The 20857-nt window shown below is 40.3% G+C and overlaps 1 protein-coding gene across 1 annotated transcript; it reads left to right on the top strand.

Annotated features, from left to right (window-relative positions):
• The first annotated feature begins 3064 nt into the window (after positions 1-3064).
• Positions 3065-20355, top strand: TMEM192 (transmembrane protein 192). Its single transcript, XM_071743108.1, has 6 exons — positions 3065-3209; positions 5587-5733; positions 8887-9151; positions 11082-11216; positions 15202-15304; positions 18721-20355. The coding sequence occupies exons 1-6, from the start codon at positions 3162-3164 to the stop codon at positions 18842-18844; spliced, it is 822 nt and encodes a 273-aa protein (XP_071599209.1). The 5' UTR covers positions 3065-3161; the 3' UTR covers positions 18845-20355.
• Positions 20356-20857: the final 502 nt, after the last annotated feature.

Here is a 20857-nt window from a genome sequence, read left to right as displayed (position 1 = left end):
AGCGCGCTCTTTAGTAACCCATTGAGAATATTTCATTTTCCATTCAGTAGGAATACTTATATATAAAATCATACCTGTTCAAATGAGTGCTGATAAATTAAACTTCCTGGGCCTTTAAGATTCTAAAATTATAGTCAGAAGCATTGATTTATTTTATCTCAAACACTCGTCTAGTGGCATGTATCACAGACACTGCATGTATGTATGCAAGCCATTGCATACATACATACATTGCATACATCTTTTAACTCCACAGCAGTTTGCAGTATGTGATACATTAGATCAAATTTCTAAATTTTGTCTTTCTGAACAAAAGGAGATTGTTAGAAGATTAGCTCTGACCAGGCACAGAGAAATGGCAACTACTATGAAGCAATGGTGCTCACTTTTTAAATAGTATGCTGCTGATACAATGCAGTATGTGTTTCTGACCTGACTGTATTGTGTATCTGTACAAACAGGCTAAAACCAAGATTATAGATAGCCTATAGTATTTTATAGAGACTGGCAATGGTAGAAGGAGTACAACTGAAATTATTGTGCTAGTAAAAAAGTCGCTTCAGCTTGGGAATGCAAGTTATGAATCAAATCCCTTATTTTAGGCTTCTTGGTTCCTAAGTCTTTAAACAACTGTTCTATATCGCTTATTTTCTTTATTATGTATTTTTCTTCCCTTCTGTTTCCTCTCAAATGTCATCCTTGCCAAATTCCAAATCCAAACCCTCCAGACTGAAGGACAAAACCATGTGCACTTGTATACATGTAAGCAAGCAAACCAAATGTGGGGAAACAAGAAAGAAATGTGCCATCAGCATTTTGTTTTGGCCATCAATTAAAGCCGTTTTTGTAAGCTTTTCTTTGGTTTGTTGTGTTTATTATTTTGTTGGGGTTTTTTTAAGTTTAATACTGTTTTAATTATTTTTTAAAATACACTGCTAAAGTATTTTTAATTAGTATAAATGTATTTTTAGTTTAAAAATACATATATTCCACCCATTGTAATTAACTGCAACTGCTTTCTTGGCTGGGTGACTTGGTACAATATGTTGCACATAAGCATTTCTGGTTACTCCAGAACAGATTTGTTAACCAGAACACGAGAAATTGTTGCTCCTTGCAAAACAAACAAGAAGACTTCGAGCTTTTCAAGCTGAGCAAAAGCTCAGACAAGGTACTATGCAGGTAAGTTGTTTAGCTATACAAAGAAATGGGAAGTTCTGGCAGGCACACAGCACCCTCTTAAAAAACTGCACAATCAAATTTCAGATTGATCTGTTGAACCACTCTTATTTTTTATGTAGAAGTAGACCACACTTGCCAAGCTAACTTCTTGGCAAGGCAGAACACCTTACAGAAGTAATGCTGATTACTTCAACAGCAACCGGTGAATTTGTGACCTCATTTTTCTGTCACAGAAAATCTTTGTCTCCTCATTGGTAGGATTTGTGTTCTTGTGAAAAAAAAAAAAAAAAAAAGAGGAAGCACAATAAGAAAGAGGAAAAAAGAACATTTGGGATGAGAAAGTGGAACTGAGCAGGCTCTTACCACAGGTGCTGGACTTAATCTTATTGAAACCAGCAAGTTTAACAGTTCTTTTTCATTTAAAGTAGTTGGCTACCTCATCAAATATATGTATCTATGTAAAACAGTAACGAGTGAGTGCAAATTATGAATGTAAATGCTCTGGGTAAGAGTTTTCAGCTGGGTATTTTTCTACAAAAAGATATTCAAGAGAAGTCGCAGAGATAGGGATAAAAACTTGGGACAACCTGAAGAAGCCTGTATCTCAAGAGCAGATTTTTTCTTCTGGCACTTCTGCATTCTCTCCTGAGTGGCAGAGCCACACCAGTCCTTCAGGGTCACAGCCCTGGCTTCTCTTATATGGTACAGAGCTAACAATTCCAAGCTAGAGATTATGCTATCTTGCTGTATTTCAAGCCCTTCTTACAGCCTTGATCCTCTTCAATGTCCTTCAATCAGCTCAGGGATGGTCTAATAAAGCAAACAGAAGGTTAAAAACATTAGCTGACAAGTGCAGCACACAAAAGATAATAAATATGCTGCTTTGTAAACTCATGCTATGCACACGCTTGACCACCATGTCATCCCAGCCGTTCCCATTTCCAAATAATACAGCTGGAATATGTCACATAAGCTAACAAAGATTACCAAGGAGTAACTAAAGTGGTGAAGGAGTATTTGGCATACAAAAGGGTGTCAAGGAGTGGAAAGACCATAAACTGAGTTGCACGGGTGGCCGCAGTCTCTCTCAAGAACAAGAGGCTATGAGATTAGCAGTGGCAAGATTTTAAAAGAAATTTGTTTCTTCACAAAATATACAACGGGGCCAGAGATATCTTAGAGGAGTTATTATGTGCCTTGTGCACGTGAAAACTTCCCAGACACGTTAAATGGAGATCCAGTAAGTGAACATATTCTGTCCCTTCCTCAAGAAGCCCTTGCAAGACAAATTGCTGAAAAAGGGAAGGTAGTCATGAACAGCCAGCTGAGAGCAATGTTACGCTGCCTTCATCCCCACACTTTTTCACTAAGCACCTGCTGCTGTTTGCTCTTGCTTACCTTCCCGTCTCCACGATACCACCTGAGCCACCTGCCTGGCAGGGACGCCAGCCCTGGGCCTGCACTGACTAGCCACCTTTTTAAGTTCAGCCCCGGGCTACTGACTCAACTTGACCCAGCCTCACACACACACACACACACACTCTTACACACTCACACACACTCACACACTCACGCACGCACGCACACTCACACACACGCACACACACACACGTTTGAGCCCCCGCTGCTCTCTTACCCATCTCGCTCCCACCTCTCGTGAGATGGGAAGTACTCATCCCCTGAGCAAGTAGCGCGGCCACAGTTAGGCTGGGCTGGCCCAGGCCGGGCCCCGGCCGGCGCAGCGGAACTGAGCAGGTCGCGTAGCCCATACCCCGCCCGCAGACCGGGCACCGGCGGCTCTCAGGCTGCGGCCCCGCCCCGGGGCCGGCACTGCTGCGCGGCTCGGACCCAATCGCAGGCAGAGACGCCAATGCTGAGGCGGGGCGGGGTGGCGGGGCCTGCGCCTGGTCAGCCAACGCCCGGGCTGCGGCTGGTGCAACGATTAAATAAAGAGGCGGCGGTGGAGGGGGACAGTGAAAATGGCGCTGACTGCGGGGAGGCGGTGGCAGCAGCAGAACCTGGATAACGTGAGTGCGAGAGACGAAGGGCCGCTGGCCGAGTATGGGTGGTTTTTCGTTTTGTCTCTTCCTTCCCCTGTTTTCTGTACGAAGAGCTCCGAGGCGTCTCGTTAGTTGTCCTTTCCGAAGTAAAGGGGCCGCCGAGGCCGCCCTGCAGAGCGCTGCACCTTCCCGGCCGTGCTTGGAGTACCCTCGAGTAACTGGAGTTTTTATAAATCGGTGTTGCTCATTTAATCGGGGCTTCTTGTTTAGCTTGTTTGGTTCTTCGGTTTTTTTTTGTTTTTTTTTTTTTTTTTTTTAAACAGTGTTTTTCTGTTTGTTTGGATGTCCCGTTCCCTCTTCTCACCCACCCGACTAGAAGTCTGTGCTGGCCAGGCTTTTCGCCTGTTCCTGCCTCTCCTCCTGGAGATGAACTGTTGTGGAGCTGGTCACATGCTGGAAATGGATCGGGGAGCTTACTGTGTTTCTGATAACATCCTTCACAGAAGGCCTTTTTTTCCAAGTTGTTTTGGCTTTTAAGAGCTGTGGTTTTAGCTCATCTTAGTTATGTGAAACCTGTGTTTGATCTTGCTAGGACACATAGTGGTTTTTTTGGTTTTTTTTTTAATGTCATACTGACTGCATGGCATCACATCTCTTGTTTTAATTCACTTCCTCCCACATTGCCTGTAGTAATATCTGCTGGGGGAGGTTGGTCACTGCTGGTCACCCAGTGCTTCCTAATGCTAGCTGCATTTCAGGATGAAAAGGTGAATTTAGTTCGACTTGTGGCAAGTAATGTCAGACGTTCTGATAAAGCTCTCTATGAAGGAGTTCAATCATTTGTCATGGTAATGCACAAGCGATAGGTTACTCTGCCCTCAAGAAATAAAGGAAATTGCCCTAAGGAGGATCACCCTCTTTGTGGGAGGTATGAGCTGCTAACCCTTCTATTAATTCTCTTCTGGGAAGGAGTGAAGGAATATGTCTTGATTCCTGGAGTGGTGGTCCTGCACATTTGCTTTCAGAGCTTAAAATTATACCTGCCCCATTTTACTGGATTTTATAGCAGTGACATAAGAGGGATGCCATTTGTTCATTTCTAGGTGTGCAACAAAAGGTCATCTTACTGGGCAAGTGTTTCTTCAAGGGTTGTTTACAGTCAAAAACCAGGCTAATTAAAAGGAACCAAATAGGTAAGGGAGGCCTGTTCACACTCTTCTGTTGTTGGGCAAGCGTGACATTTACAGTACTAAGATAAAACTGATTGCTGACTGAAATAACCCTTCGTGGCCAGTTCCTTCACTGTAGGCAACTGTCTGTAGGCAAAATAACTGGGGATCTAATCAACATTGTTCCTATTAACATGAAGGATAAACATAGGTCCAGTCCCAAATTTTTTTTGTCTCTCATCCTTAGCTAGTGTTTAGAATAATGACATACCTCACTTGTCTTGAGGCTTATGCTTTTTTCTGTCATAGCAAGGAGAAGCCCTCAGCTGCAAAAAATACAAATAGCCCCGTGAACCCTGGCGTGTCTCTGAATAGCCAGAAGTCTGGAGTGGGATGGGGTCTGCCCTTGTCTTGTATTGCTCAGGAGAAAAGCAGTTAAAAGTTGGCTGGAAATCTGAATTTTGTTATCTTTTGAATTGGTCTGTGTGCCCCTTCTCTTGAAGTGTGCAAGGACAGGTTGGATGGGGCCTTAAGCGAAGTGATCTAGTGGGAAGTGTCCCTGTCTGTGCAGGGGGGTTGGAACTAGATGATCTTTACGGTCCCTTCCAACCCTAGCCATTTTATGATTCTATGCTCTCTAATAAAAGCAGAGCTTGTGTTGCTTGGCATTTGGTTGCGTTTTCTTCCATCTGAAAGGCTACTTATTTCTTGTCTGGCTTTAGTCTGAACCACTGCTACAGGTGGTTTGACATGTCAGCAGATTTAGGGGCCGAGTCATTTGAAACTGTAACCAGTACACTGCAGATTTGTTACTGCCTGTTGCAGTTGGACAGTAGGAAGAGTAACAAGGATTTTCAAAGTACCCGTATAAAATACACTTGAGAGGCTTTAACTCCCTTTTTCCACCTTTTCAGGTAAACATAGCAGTACTTGTGGCCTCTCTCAGAAGTAGTGCTGAGATAAGTGTGATACATTTTAAAGGATAAGGTTCCTAAAGAATCCCATCAGTGTGATGCTGGGATACGGATTAGTATTGGATTTCTTCACAACTGAGTTCTTACATAAAGAGGTGATGAGAGCTTACGTGTAATTTAAGAGCTTGTATCAAGATATTAACCATTTGTTTTGGGTTTTTTTTTCCCCAGAAAGCTTGGTTTACTAACAGGAAATTGCTAGAACTTTTGTAGCTTACATTTAGAGCTTACCTGTTACTACTTTGTCCCTTTCTGTTCCAGGGTTCCTTGGAAATAACACAGAGTTTAGAAGATGATCCTCTACTGGATGCACCACTTATTTCATCTCATACATTGCACTCCCAACTAAGGCCAAGATTTCATGCTATCCCAGCAGTTCTCCTTGCCAATTTTCTGTTGCTAATCCATGTAAGTTTAATAAGCATGATTTCCTTATGAAAATTTGCTATCTCTATTTTGAATTCTTACTGTTCCCATTGACAGAATTCTTGAGATTTGCATACACTGGCCTCCCAGACCAGTCAAGTCTTGTTTACCAATGGTTTTTCATAGTGTATATGCTATGTGATGCTTGTTGTGTTCTCAGTCTAACTGTGACACATCTTGTTACAAAGAAAATAACTTTAAGTAGTCATTCTTCTGTGTTGTTGGATGTGTACTTCTAAATAATATTGCTGCTGTATAACTGCTTAGACTAATTATAGAGGGCTAGGATAATTTCTGACATGCCTTCTGGAGGCTGAACTTAATTTCACAGGGAAATCTAAAGGTATTTCTTATTGTAGCTAAACAAGTGAAGTTGAACTTGCTAAAGGATGTTTGCATCATAATGGATATAGAGAGAAAGGAATCCAAATGTTGCTTCCTGCACTAACTGACTTCTCTGGGCTAAGGGTGAAAAGCAGAGATAAAGGACAGATCTTTTACCTAAGAGTATGAAGGTCTTTTTTGAAGCTGGTAGACAGAAGTAAAGATAGTCTTATCCAAGAGTGAGTTTGTCCTTGATAAGCTGGAGAAGCTTGTTTTTGCTTGTGAGCACGTGGAGACCAAATATGAAGAAGAGCTCTGATGCTAAGGTTTAACAGAAGAGGTTGCATAATGCCACTACAACTGAGGTAAAGGTGGTTAAAGTCAGAGTGCACAGAGTCTGTGTTGTGCTAGCTATTTTAGAGCTTCATTTGGACTTGGATATAAAGTGCTGTGTCCAATGTGCTGCAATACATTGTCTCTGCCAGAGCTTCAAAAACACCTACCAACCTCCTAAGGTCTCTCTTTGGGCAGCTGCATAAAACTGTTCGGTCTGCCTTGGCCTCCTAATTTTAGAAGGAAAGGTTTTGTGAGCCTCTTAGTAATATCAAGAAATGTCCCTCTGCCTGTCAGATGGCCTTAGGAAAGACTGCTCTGCTGAGTAATCTACCAAAATTACCAATGGAAACTGCACAGCAAGCCTTATTACCTTCCCCTACTAGAACTGTTGCCACTCTATTAGGATGGCACTTGAAGTCTGCCTTATGGAGACACTCCTGTTGGTAGTAGAGCAGTAAATACTTAGACCTAGATTTGAGGCCTTACTGTCTTCTACCATAACTGATGTAGCCAAATGTCCGTCACCCAAATCCTAGGAAACTGCTGCCTTTTCCATCCCCATCTCTTCCCTTCTCTAGCAAATAGAGATATATGTGGGGAAGTGAAGAGAGAGAAAACTGTGAAGGCCTCTGCCAGTGTGCACTTTTCCAGGTAGTCTTGCTGCTGTTACTGAACCTGTTGCAGTGGCCAGTTGGTCCTTGAGGCAAAATGGAGAAGTATATTTTTCTGTTGGTGAAAACAGCATTATAATTACCATTAAATGATGCTGTCTCTAACTGGAAAGATCGATAGGGAAAACAAACTTACTGGATTTCCTTTCTCTCTGCTTTTGCGAGTGTGCACAAACATTGTGGAACATGGTGACACCAGGTTCGCTTCTGATGCTCAGCCTGGCCAAGGTGCAAGAATCCTGAGGAAGTTAAGCCTTCAGAGTATTATGTACATCAGAGTGTTTCTTATGTGCACTCCTGTACCTCCTGTAAAAAGTGGGGTTAATCAGCAAATAGATGATCTGGTACAGCTGCCTGGTAGCAAACAATTCTGGAGTTCATGCATAGGATATGCTGGAGCGTGGTAGGGCTGGGTTTCTGAGTGGCTTTCCTCTTGCCAAGCCTTGCTTTTCTGCAGGCTTCTCGCTCCTACCCGGAGACTCTGGAGAGCAGTGTAAGGGGTACAGGCTAGAAATAATTCCTTTATATTAGGTCTGTCTTTCCATAACCTCCTTTGTGTGTGCACATACACAACACTGAAGTTATTCTTATAAAGAGTAGCATTTGTGTATTAAAAAAAAAGCTATGTACTGGATTGAAGCACCTTTGTTGGACTGTCATAAAATTTAAGGAAAGCATTTTTAATAAATGCTACTTGTAATGCCAGCTACCTGTTTCCTCTTATATTCACTGCTGTAGAAATTAGCAGAGCTGCAGTGCTAGGCCATTCCCACTTGCATCAGTTTAACGTAGTTATCAAGTTGGGGTTTTTTTCTGTTCTGTTTTAAAATATTCCTATTCTGTAGAATGATGAAGAATGAGAAGTACTGTATCTTTTATTGAATGAAAACAGTAGAGAGTATTTCCTATGACAAAACCATTCCATGAATATTTTTTTTTAAAAGCCCTGTGTCTAGACACATACCCCAGGTAATGTGCACTCAAGACTGCATTCTAGTTGGGTGAAAGATTGCTGATGCTGAAAATTTGGAGAAAATCCTAAAGGACCAGATAAGGGTGTGTATATATAACCTGTCTGCCTGCAGTTAGGCCATTTTGACAAATTCTGAGCAAAATGGAAAAATCTGTCTACCTATTTTGTTTTGTAAGCTACTATAATGATGTTTCACTTTTTGTCTAATGTCATAGCCTGGAGATTATCTTTAATGGATTTAGTGAAGAGATGATTTTTTTGCATTTAGGGAATTCCATTTTAAAGAAACATACACTGTGCCAATAGGATATGAGCCTATCCTGCTGAGGAGTAACAAGTGTCATTGAATGAGCCTAGAAAGATGCAGGTTTTTTTGGGGGGGGTGTTTTTTGGTTTTGTGTTTGGGTTTTTTGGGGTTTTTATTTTGTTTTGTTTTGTTTTCAGTATTACAAATCAAGTTCCTTTTAAAGTAAGAAGACATAGTAAAGAGCGTCCAGAAATGAGAGTGTCAATATGAAGGGGTGACTTGGGGAACAGTGAAATTGACTTGGAAGCAAGTCTGGGAGTGGTGATTCTCAGCTCTGTTCAGCTGGAGACTGGTTGCCCCCCTCGAAGACTATCTTACCACTAAGGAATTTCAGTCATGAGTATGTTCTCAGAATGGCATGTAGTAGTTAATATATGCATCTGATGTTTTATAGATTATTTCAACTATTAAGAAAATCAATTCAGAAAGTAATGCAAAATGATTAAATTGCATAAGCCTATCTTTTTTTTATATAGTTACATGTTGATTTCAAGAGTTTTTGTCTGTCTCCCTTTTTCTTCCAGGTTGCTTTTGTTGTTCTAGCATTTTTAGCAGCCATGTTTTGTTCTTACCCCAATCCAAATCAGGATAAGTGCCCTGGAAACTATACTCACCCACTTAAAGTGCAGACTGTCATAATCATTGCAAAAGTAATTCTGTGGATTCTGCATCTTTTTTTTGAACAATACACTCAGCACCACCACAGTAAAGTCAGAAGCAGAGGTTACTTCTCAATATACCGATCAACAAGACATCTGAAAAGGCTTCCACTGCTGATAAACTCCACAGGTGAAGTGAATGTGTTTTCCTCTTTTTTCCTTATATAGCTTTATAACTGACACAGAAGAAGACTGAAAAGTTTTTATATAAAAGTAAATTATATGTTATGAACTTTAAAATTGTGCCTGTGAACCTATATAAATTATTTTAGTCAGATGTGTCTCCTGACTGACCTTTCTGGTTTGCCAGATGCATGTTGTAAAGAACTCTTTGTAGTGGAAAAAATGCCCATGAGTGTGAAATTGAGTAAAACTTCTAGTCTTCATCCACAAAATCTTGAGCCAGTAAGCAGTGTTTGCAGCCAGTGATCTTGATTTGCATACTTCTTTGTCTAGTTGGATATGTGGCAAGACTGCTAGTTCTTTTGAAAAGTGTGCTTAGCAATTCAAGTAGAAACAGATTAACTATCTGTTGCTCAAAAGCTGTCTGAAATTGAAGAGGAGAAAATTGCTTATTTTGCCAGTGGGGCTGTGTGTAACATCTAGCTCTACCTCTGACTGCCCTCTCCTACTTTCTATGGACAAAGAGGTGTATGGGAGTGATTTAACTATGTTCTAAGATACATCACTGGCCAGTGAAGATTAAAGATGAGTTGGTATGATTAGCTGGTGCAGCTTTTTAGAACAGAAATTACAACTAAAAGCCATTTAACTTGAAGGGATTTTTCACACAGAAACAGCATAGGAAAAGGGAACAGTGTTAGCTTTTACAATATTTTTTGCCTCTTATAATAATACCTTCCTTCTGTAAATCATCAGACTAACTGGAATAGAAATTTTTTCACCTTAGTGAAAAAAAAAGTGGTCCTACTCATATATAACCCTAGCTTTCTGTCCATCCACTTGCTTAAAAAAAAGCTATTCAGCTTGATGAATGTGCAAAACTTCAGGCTATGGCCACTAGATAGAGCTCTGAAAATAAAGATACGATTCAAATGCAGTGACAAGATTGGGCTACAGCAGGTTTAAGGGTGTTTTGTCAGAGTAAAAGGACTATTTCTGCCTATTGCAATGTAATATAAATTTTTCAGGCCTATCTTCAGTCTTAAATGGAGCCTGGTTCTCCCCTACCAAACAAGCTGGGCGTCTGCAAGCATTTAAGTGTAGTATGTAGTGTTCTGTAGACTTTTATTTAAAATATTTGTAGTTCAGAGGGTGGTTAGCTCCATTACTGCAAGTCCCCTGCTGAGACCACTTCAATCCTGACAGTTCCATTGCCTTAAACAGTATGAAAGGGAACTATAGTCCCTAAGCTAAGTCTATGGTCTTAATACCCTTAGTGCTTTACTGGCTATATCATCTCTACAAGATGATAGAAAAGAACATTTCACACTCTGTAAAAGTGAAGAGGGTGTGTAAAGAATTAAGAATGCTTGTAGGTCTAATTCAATACTTGCTCTCCTTGACTAATTGTGCTCATTTCAGTTGAACTTCCAGTGACTTGCAAGTATTAAAATAATAGCCAATCAATTGGAGACCTATGCCAGTGTCTCCCTATGAAAAGGAAGGTGTGTGGGGTTTTTTCCTGTTAGCTTCATTGAAGTACACTCAGATCCACCACTTGGGAACTTTTAGGAGCTGAAAGAAATAAAGAGTTTCCAGGCAGTTTTGAGGATGGATACCAGCAGTGCAGTTAGAAACTGTTTCTGCCTTGTACACTTCTTCTACTCTTGTTTGTAAGTCAGCAAAATCTATAGAAAAACTTGTAGTTCTCTGTTATGGCCAAATGTTGAAATAAAGCTTTGTTTTGCTGCCAGCACTTGTGAGCGTGTATCACCTCTGTTAAAGAAATGGAAATTAGCCAGAGACAAGTATGGTATGAAATGAAAGAGGATTATTGATACGTCACAGCCTAATGCAGATACTGGGGATGAGAGAACAGTTACTTTCAACAGCTAATGCAGTTGTTAAACCTGTAAAATATAACACTTGTTTTCTAGGTAATGCAGCCTTGCTTTTGATTCTGTCAGTGCAACATTCCTTTCCTGATCACAGCAAAGTGTACCTGTACCTAATCCTGGGAGTCCTGGGCTTGGAGCTGATTAGCTCCCTGACATGCTTAGTGATTTACACAGGTGAGAGTGGCAAATTTTGGCTTCTTGAGTGATGTTGGTGTAGCTACTACTCAGTTGTTTGGTTGTCCTCACAGTAGCTTACCTGAGTACTCCAAGACATTTAACTGCAACCATATGGAATGATTCTGTGCTTATAGAAAAACTGAGGTAAATCCAAAACAAATGGGAAGGTTTTCAGGCTTGACTGATCTCCCAAATGCTGCTAAATGAAAACTCTGTGTTACCTCAGCTGCTGATGCAGTGAAGTGCCAATAAATGCACAGTTGTTGCAAAAGTGTCCTGTGAACAATCTTGTCTGCTTAGCTATGTGTTCTCCAATGTGTGCACCACAAACTGAAGCAGTAAGAGCTCTGTGTCTTTATCAGAACTGTGTCTGGAATTTGCAGGTGGCACTTGGCTAGTTGATAGTACCATGTGCCTTACTCTCCAGATTCTTCTGGTTCCTTGGTCCAATCAAAAGCTTCAGTGCCTCTTTGACACTAAAATGGAGGATTCCCTCCAAAAAAAAGTCAAGCCACTGAAAAGGTGCAAGACACTGAAAAATGAAGTTATTTTTGTAGTCTAAAAAAAGTCTGGAGATGTTAACTGTGAAGTCTGTCCCTGTTTAAATGTTAGAGTTCCTTCTCTCAAGTTTGTTAGTTTATAGGCCTGCTTCTGAGATGCTGCTTTCTGGTTATTTACAGCCACAAGCCAGGGGATGATACCTTGGCTAAGTAGCCCCAGTAGCTCTGGTTTCTTGTGGAACAGGAACAAAAACAATATAAAAAAAACTTAGTTTGCTTCTGACTTCTAATCAAACAGAAGAAAGGAGAGTGGAAATATCTCCATCAGGACTGCATGCAGCTTAAAATTTTTAAGTAAAAGCTGTCTCTATGGTGGTTGGTATTTGTGTTAATCTGACTTCTTTGGTTTCATCCTTGATTAATTACTAATTCTGTTTTTGGAAGAAAACTTCAGTATGTTTTTGGCAATATAATGACACACAGAGAAATACTGCTAAGTAGCTTGGTCATTTAGCCAATAAAATGTAGTCCTGACTCTGCTGCAACAACATCCTCACCAAAATCCAACAAGAAATTAGGCCCCAAGTTTAAATCCTCTTAAAACTGTGCAGGCTCAAGGCTTGTCAGGCTTTCCTCTGAGTGAACCAGCATGGCTCAAGTAGACTAACTCTCCTCTGGAAGAATAAAGGCATTGCAATCCTAGAGAACTATTCCAAGAATTCTGGAGACCATTCCTTCTTTGCATACACATACTAACTTTACTGTGAAACTGGGGAAGTAAGAGATAAATCGCAAAACATTAATAGAGCATTAAGAATTCAGTGAAATGTTGTTTCTTACCTTGAGGCCTCTTTGAGCTTCTAAGAGTTATATTGTGTGTCTCTTGCCCTGGCAGGAAAGGATAAGAAACTGCAAGAAAGTTGACCTTCTGTAGTAGTGAGGTCTGAGCCTGGACTTCCATAATCACTCTCAAACTCTTTCTGCTTATTTGTCACTAAAAAAGGGTCTTGTTTCCTGGCTTTAGCTGTGTTTGTGCCTGCATCCATCAAATCCATTACCCAGCTTACACTAGGAAGCTGTGGGGTGCAGTGTTTTGCTTTCCAGCTGAAGGATGCTTGAAGGGTCCAATGGGTCCTGGAACCAAAGTGAAGGAGGGACAGAGCTGCATTGCTAGGAAGGAGTAAGGCAGTCTCTTTGCAACAGGTACATTATAACCTTAGCAGCCCCCCAAAAAGACAGTCTAAGATTCATTCTTAAAAGCTTGGTGTGCAGAGCTAGGGCTAATCTTTATACAGCATAACACCACCTGAAGATAGGTAAGACCTCCAGTCACCCAAGCTGCCTTTACCCAGTGGGTAGTGTAACTTGTTTTCAATCTGAATATATGTTGAGGTAAGCTAGGAGACTTTTTTCGTGTCTGCTTCTTGTGTGTAGTGGTTTTTTACCTTCTAAGCATTATAGTTCTACTGAAGCAAAACAAATTTATTTGGTCTGTTTTGAAAGTTACCTGAGAATCTGTAGTAATAGTGCCACTCAGAATTTTTCTTCTTTAAAGCATAGTAGGTTGTGACTGAAATCATGAAGCTTCTTTAGTAGGTTAATCTTAAAGGCAGCCCTCTGCTCTGGGTTAGAGTGTCCCTCTCTAAGGCACTTAGCAGATACTACTTACTGCTAAGATAGTAGCAGATAATGTAGCTGAGGAGCAGTGGGGAGATTAAGGTCACTTTACACTAGAAGCTCATGATCAGCCTCTTCTTTATGTGAGCATATTACTCCTAAATTTTGGAGGAAAGGTAGCACCAGTTCATACGTTGTTTCTCCACTGTGTAATAGTTATTTCTTAATTACTAGAATGAGGTATAAGTACTCTTCTTTAGAAGGTTCATGTATTGGACTTATTTAAATATTACTGCTTACAAATGAAAGCAGTGGCATGGAATACATGATTGTAATTCTAGATATTTCTTCTTGCTTGATGGAGCTATTTTATGAATTGTATGATGCCCAGTGTCCTGTGAAGTACAACTGCCTTTCTAAAAAAAAATCTCCATTTGGCAGTGTATATATTTATAGCTGTAGGATGCAGAGGCAGGGATTCAAAAATCTGTGAGGAATTGTTGTGATTTACTTATAACAGACTTGAGATACATAAATTGTTCAAGTAAGGTGTTCAAGTGTGTGGGATGAAGCATGAGACAGATGGTTCTAAAAGTCAGGTTACTATTGTAAATTTGTTATTAATAGGACAAGGAGTGAAGTTTTAAAAGCTTTACTAAAAATGTCTTTAATGACTTTCTTACATACTTCCAATATAACTTAAATAAAAGGCTAACATTCCCACAAACAACATATGCTGGGAATTCCACATTCATTCCTTTGTGGCTTTATTTGTACAGGAACACGGTCATAGAAATAACTAACCTTTGAGCCTAACTTGTAGTTAACCTCTCTAGGGTCTTAGCATTGTTTTAGCAGGGTGGCCTGTAATAAACCCCATCATATTATTGACTTTTAAGGATAGTATTTTTCTGCTGAAGTAGTGTGGTTTTCTCACAGAACTGGACTGTTATGTTTCTAGTGGCAGCAGATGTATTGCTTCACAAGCAGCCCCCACTGCAGAGTCTGGAACTTGTTCTCTGGATCTCTCAGATTCCCTTAATCAGGAGCTGATACTGAATAGCTTTGAGTATTTTCAGTGTTCTTCCAGAAGTAATGCAGAGGACAGCTATAGCTTCTCTCATCCCCACCCATCCCCATTTCATCTCAGTTAAAATTTAGTCTTAATTCACAGGTACCCAGAGATTGTCTGGTTTTGATAGCCAAGGCTGCAAGATTCACAATGGGAAGCTGATCACAGAGCCACTGTGTCTTGAATACTTAGTGTAATACTTAATACTTTCTGTAACAAGTCTGCCCTAGTTATAGAGGAGGCAGACAAGCTGCTGGATCATTGCAGGTGGTCTAGTTAAAATACTGTTTTGTGGAGGAGCTTAAATTAGAAGTTCTGACCTAGATAATGGTATCAAAAGTCTTTACTATTTTTTATGGCATGTTGCTTTATTTATAGCCTAAATTTCAAGACTAAATCTTAATACCCTTGAAAGATAGCTAAAGTTTTACCCTCTCTTACGTGGCAGTCAAACTTTACATATCTTAAGCAGTATGTTCAAGCTTCCCTATCCATGTCTTCTCTGTGGTCTTTTAAGCACCAGGGCTGAAGGACAAAACCAAACCACCAAATAATAAAAAAACCCCACTAATTTATAATCCAAGCCATTCCAGAAACGAGCAGAGATTGTGCAATTTCTTTCCTTCTTCCCTAATCCCCAGGTTCCCTTATTATCTTTCTTTATTATCTGCCATTGTCCTAAGACAATCTTACACTTACCTCTTCACAGATTTTTTTGTTTTTAACTTGGAGCTTGGTAATAGAGCTTTTCTTTTTATTTGCTTTCCAACTAATTTATAAAACTTTGTTGCAGTGAAAATAAGTAACTTCAATCGTGCAAAGCCAAGACCTGACATAATTGAAGAAGAAAAGATGTATGCCTACCCTAGTCACATTACCTCAGAAATTGGATTCAGGTAAGACTCTGTATTAATCTTGTGCTGTGTTCAGCCATGGTATGTATATAGGTAACACTGACTAATATAATTGCATTGCTTCCATTAGCTTTACATATAATCTTATATCTGTTGACTGAAACAAAGGTTCAACACGGCCAAGTGCCAGTTCCTACACTTTGACCACAACAACCCCATGGGGAGCTCCAGGCTGGGCACAGAGTGGCTGAGAGCAGCCAGGCAGAAAGGGAGCTGGGAGTCTGGATTGACAGGAAGCTGAACATGAGCCAGCAGTGTGCCCAGGTAGCCAAGAAGGCCAATGGCATCCTGGCCTGTATCAGGAACAGCGTGGCCAGCAGGTCCAGGGAAGGGATTCTGCCCCTGTACTCAGCGCTGGTGAGGCCACACCTCGAGTTCTGGGCCCCTCAGTTCAGGAAGGAGATTGAGGTGCTGGAGCAGGTCCAGAGAAGAGCAAGGAGGCTGTGAAGGGATCCAGCACAAGTCCTGTGAGGAAGGGCTGAGGGAGCTGGGGCTGTTCAGCCTGGAGAAGAGGAGACTCAGGGGAGACCTCATCACTCTCTACAACTCCCTGAAAGGAGGTTGGAGCCAGGGGGTGGTCGGTCTCTTCTCCCAGGCAGCTCTCAGTAAGACAAGAGGGCATGGACTTAAGCTCTGCCAGGGGAGGTTTAGCTTAGATATTAGGAAGAAATTCTTTCCAGAGAGGGTGATCAGGCATTGGAATGGGCTGCCAGGGGGGTGGTGGATTCTCTGTCCCTGGACATTTGTAAGAAGAGACTGTTGTGGCACTCAGTGCCATGGTTTGGGAACCACAGTGGTAGTGGATCAAGGGTTGGACTTGATCTCAGAGATCCTTTCCAACCCAGCAGAAAACTAAACTAAACTAAATAGGTCAGTCCATGGTGTTGATTTTGAAAGATGGGAATAATAGTTACGAAGGAAACTACATCTTTAAGGCTGCTGTTTTATATGTGCAGATGAGAAGTAACACACTCTTGTATTTCATACATGGTAACAGCAATTTGTTAGGATACAGAAATCTTCACGTGACAACAGGAATGATTTATGCAACCATCCACAAATGCTCCAATCTTTTAATGTGCTATAAATAACTGTGCTTAATCTATGTAGTTTGAGTATATATGGGAGACATACATAAATGTATGGGAGATACCAGTGTCTTACACTGTTATTTAAAGTATACCTGCAGAAGCCTGGCTCCTTTCAGTGGTTTTAGGTAAGGAAATTTATTTTGGATAGCTAATAGGTGGAGGAAAAAAGGACTTTGGAGCTTTGTTCTGTGCCAGCAGTTGGACATGAGATTTTTAGCAAGGGATTTGGAATATATTTCCAGTTTGGGAAAAAAACTTTTCAAGGTGAGTGCGCTACTTAAGAGGTAAAGATGTTCTGAATGAAAGAGAAGGTATCCAACACTAACCTCACAAACAGGTTTATTGCTTGTTTGTCCTCTGTGTGCCTTCTGACTGTGTGAACATCCCAATTGCTGAAACAAGTCTGGTATGACATAACAAAAACCAGTCAGCAAAGCTACCATGGATTTCCATGTCAAAATTTTAGAATTTTTGATACAATATGACCTGCTTATTTCTATATGGGTACCTCAGTAACAAGTTGAAGAGCAGAGGTGACTTTAGCCCTTCCCCTGGTATCACAGCATAGACATGCTTTCATGGAGTTTGGAAGCAGATGTGCAGGATACAGGAAGGATTTAAAGTTGTCTTGAATCTTGATACAGTGTCTGACTTCACTGATATGAGCACCATGGGGAATGCATGGTAGACCTCGTTCCTTTCTCATTCAGCTTTTCCCCTGAGAAATTCTCAAATGCCCAGAGAATGAGTTTGTAACAATGACCAGCTGAGGAAAAGACTGATTATTTTTTATTAAAGAGTGCAAGCTTCCTGTGAGAACTAGTTCCAAAACAGTTGTTTTTAATTCAGCTCTATACAACTCCTGACTCTCTTTCCCTGGAGAGTTAAGGTCTATTGAAAAGTGAATCCCGTCAGGCCTTCAGTTGACCCTGGTTATAAGAATGTTTTTTGAATGTTATGACCTCTTCAACCTAAGCTATGGATCAAGATCTCTTCTGGTGCTTTAAGTTGATAGTATAGATCAGTGGCTAAGGTTACAAGCTTTATGTCTACAAAACTTATTTTCTTTATTTTTTTCAGTTTAACTACAGTAGGTTTTTAATTGGACCTGAGCTTTTTTCTTCTCTAGCTAACTTCACTTTCTAAGAACTAGGAGAAGGCCAGTGTTGCTCCACAAAATGCTGCAGGGTTGAGGAACAACTTTCTAAGCTCCAGGATGCTTACATATGTATAAAGAAGGCAGATTCCCAAGTTGGCTAGGGAAAAATTATGTGTAAGGGAAGACTAGAATGTAGTGAAATGAGGCAACCAGGTGGCACTAATTGCCAGGTAGTGGGCATGAGCTTGTGTTAAGCCCACCTGTGCCTGATTAGGGTGGGCCCCTACTGCGCATGAGCAGGATTAGGGGGCCAATAAAGCTCACACCTGAGGAAGCCAGAGGGGAGGCCACTTTTGGAGCAGTAGCACCGATTCAGGCTGCTCAGCCCTGAGAGCATTAGACTCAGAGCACTATTGGTGAGTTTCTCCTGGAACACCTGGTTGGACCTTGGAGTGCCGTGCCCTAAAAGAGGTTCATCTTGCTACACTAGAATATGCTTGGGCATTTGTATTTGTTCTTGCTGTATTCTTAGAAGTTCCCAATTATAGATTTCACAGAATTCATATTTTTCTGTATTAACTTGAGTTAATGTTGAAAATAATAATGTCTGAAAGCTGGAGGTATCTAAGTGGGAGGTTAGCTGGGCATGAGGTTATAGATCTGAAATAGCACAACTGTTTGCTGCTGCTGCTGTTACAGGATTGTGGCAGATAAGACCACTATTATAGTATATCATACTACAGATTAATGGAGAAATTTGTCTTAAACAGATTATGATCTCTGGGTAAAAATACTATGCCTGCTTAAAAGAAATTTCCTAATGTACTTGGACAAGAAGCTGTAGATTTCTTAGGACAATTTTAGCATGTTGCCTGTCTCTCTAACCTTAAGTTTGTAAAGAGTAAAAATCCTTATACAACCACAACTTTTCTGTAACTGTCTGGCAGGAAATATTTAACTCCATTATGTATACTTGGCATAAAGCTGAGCCAAAATTTTTTCTCTCCCTGCCTTCTCATGTAACATGGGGGTTAAACATAAAGACATTGTCAATTGTCTCCTCCCTCAAAAGTTAACTGAGGTCAAGTGAAGTAAAATTGAAGGAAGCAACCTGGTTAAGTATTTTGTTATAAGCTCTGACATATCTATCATATGTTTGAAAGCTGCTGTTATTTACTGAAAACCATATTTGCTTTTGTTACCTCAAGGGAAAATTCAAGTTTAGAAGAGATAGTTGAGAAGCAAGGAGATGTAATAGAGTATCTTCAGCGACACAATGCACTGCTCAGCAAGAGACTGTTGGCACTAACATCTCAGCAAATCAAAACTTAACAGCTTTTGGAAAACTGCTGCAGGAGCATTGAAGAGCACATGAGGTAACATAATATCCAGACAGATTTGTACAGATGACTTTTCAGTCATCTTCCACATTTTGAAACACAAGGTGGAAGGATGAGTTGTGCATATATTGTAAACCTATTGCAACTGGACACTCTGGCTGTCTTCAGATCATCTGTTCAGAAAAAAGTTTTGGAACTTCAAGGATTTGTAATTCCTAATAGGTTTAAGTTGGACCTGAGGGAATGGCTTAACTTTGTTCTGTTGTTACCATTATTTTGTACTTCTGTAACCTTTAAGCTTTAAACTACCAAAGTATTTTATATTTCTGGAATATAATGTTGTTTTTTTCTGGAAAAATGACATTGCAAAAGATATCTTCAGTTTCTAATGCTGAAGCTGAGGCTAGACAACTTGTGTTATTGAGTCCCAATGCTTGTAATCCTATATGAAGGAATCCTGTATGAAGTGGATACTGGCTTTCTGGATAGGTCATCTTTTCTCCATTGCCAAGAAAATAAATGAAACTGTTGCCTGTGCTAGTGGGGGAATTTGGCATCCAATTTCAAATTAAAAGAGAAAGCAGTGGATGCCCTAGAATGGCAAGTCTCACATTAGTGTGTGGTATAAACCAAAGCAAAGTAGTTTGAGCAACTTTCAGAATTCTAACTTTAAAACCTCTCAGAGGGATCTTCAGGGAGTAGGCAGCTGGGGCTTTCCCACTACTAGGAGTCTGTAAAAACCAACAAGATTCCTACTCTGCCAACTGAACTAACTTAATTCAAAAATACTTGTAAGTTTTTTATTGGCCTAGTAACTAATTTGTGTCAAATGGGTTTAAAGATCCTTTTAAAGATGCTTCAGTTACATGCATCCTTATGCTTTACTTTTGACTTGTCAAAAAATGTCAGCATCCTGATTCAGAAGCTAAAATAGTGTATGTGGTGAGGTGAAAAGCAGCAGAAGACAAAGGTCTTCTAGGAAGGTTGGGGAAACAATTTTTTGTTCTATTTTATGGATTTCATGGGGAAGGCTGGTAAAAGCAGTACCCAGAACAGAATGGTTCTATTTCTGCCAGTGTAGAGCAAGAATTATTTTAGAAGCAAATATCTCTGGGGTGACAGGGTAATCATTAGTCAACTGGGAAGAGGGGGGGTGTCTCATGAGGAGTGGTGTTGTATTTAGATATAAGTAAAACAAGAAAACCATTCTATCCAAGTCCTAGGGCACAATGTTGGAAATAACAAAACTATTTAGTATGCAACAAAAATGTGGGTTGTCTCATTTAAAGGAAAAGGAGAAACACTGGAGATTTTGTTGTTATCAAACACTAAACTGTTCCTTTTTGAAATGCAGCCAGGGTTTTATAATATAGATGTAAGGAATAGGTATGGTTTTTGTTTTAGAACTCAGGTTTTGATGTGACTGTATCAATTTATATGATTTCTATGAAAACCAGTAAAATGTGACTCAAGTTCATGCACAATAAATGCAACAAAAGAGAAGTGTGACTATCATTTCTAAGTTCATGTACAGCTGGTAAAAACTTCTAGTGGGTATCTGCAGATTTTGTGTTACACTTAAGTTCTTGCAGCATAGTTTTTGTGCTTAAAAGTAGAAAAACCTGCTAGGGAAAGGATAGAACTCATTTTTAAGCTTTAAATTTAGTTTTATTTGCTTTCCTGGGTGATGTTTTTCCACTGCACTTCAGATTTTCTCTGCTACTCCTCTTAACACAGAGGAATAGGCTGCACACTACAGCAGAACACCTTCACTGCATTTTGTGGGCATTGCTCACACCCTCCTGTCCTTCATGACTGCTTCTGCTGAATTGTAGGTGAGCCAGAAGTATTGTTTTCCAGGGAGGCAAGTGTAGGTTGCCACATGTGATGATGCAAAGCTCCTGCTCTCTGTCATTCACAAGTACACACCTTGCAACAATCACCCTGTTTTTATCGTTTTTCATACCCATGTTAAATTTACTTCTTTAGTTAAGCTTCGGGAGGA

This window comes from Heliangelus exortis, chromosome 4 (assembly GCF_036169615.1).
Source record: "Heliangelus exortis chromosome 4, bHelExo1.hap1, whole genome shotgun sequence".
Lineage (NCBI taxonomy): Eukaryota > Metazoa > Chordata > Aves > Apodiformes > Trochilidae > Heliangelus > Heliangelus exortis.
This window is presented reverse-complemented; position numbering and strand designations above follow the sequence as displayed.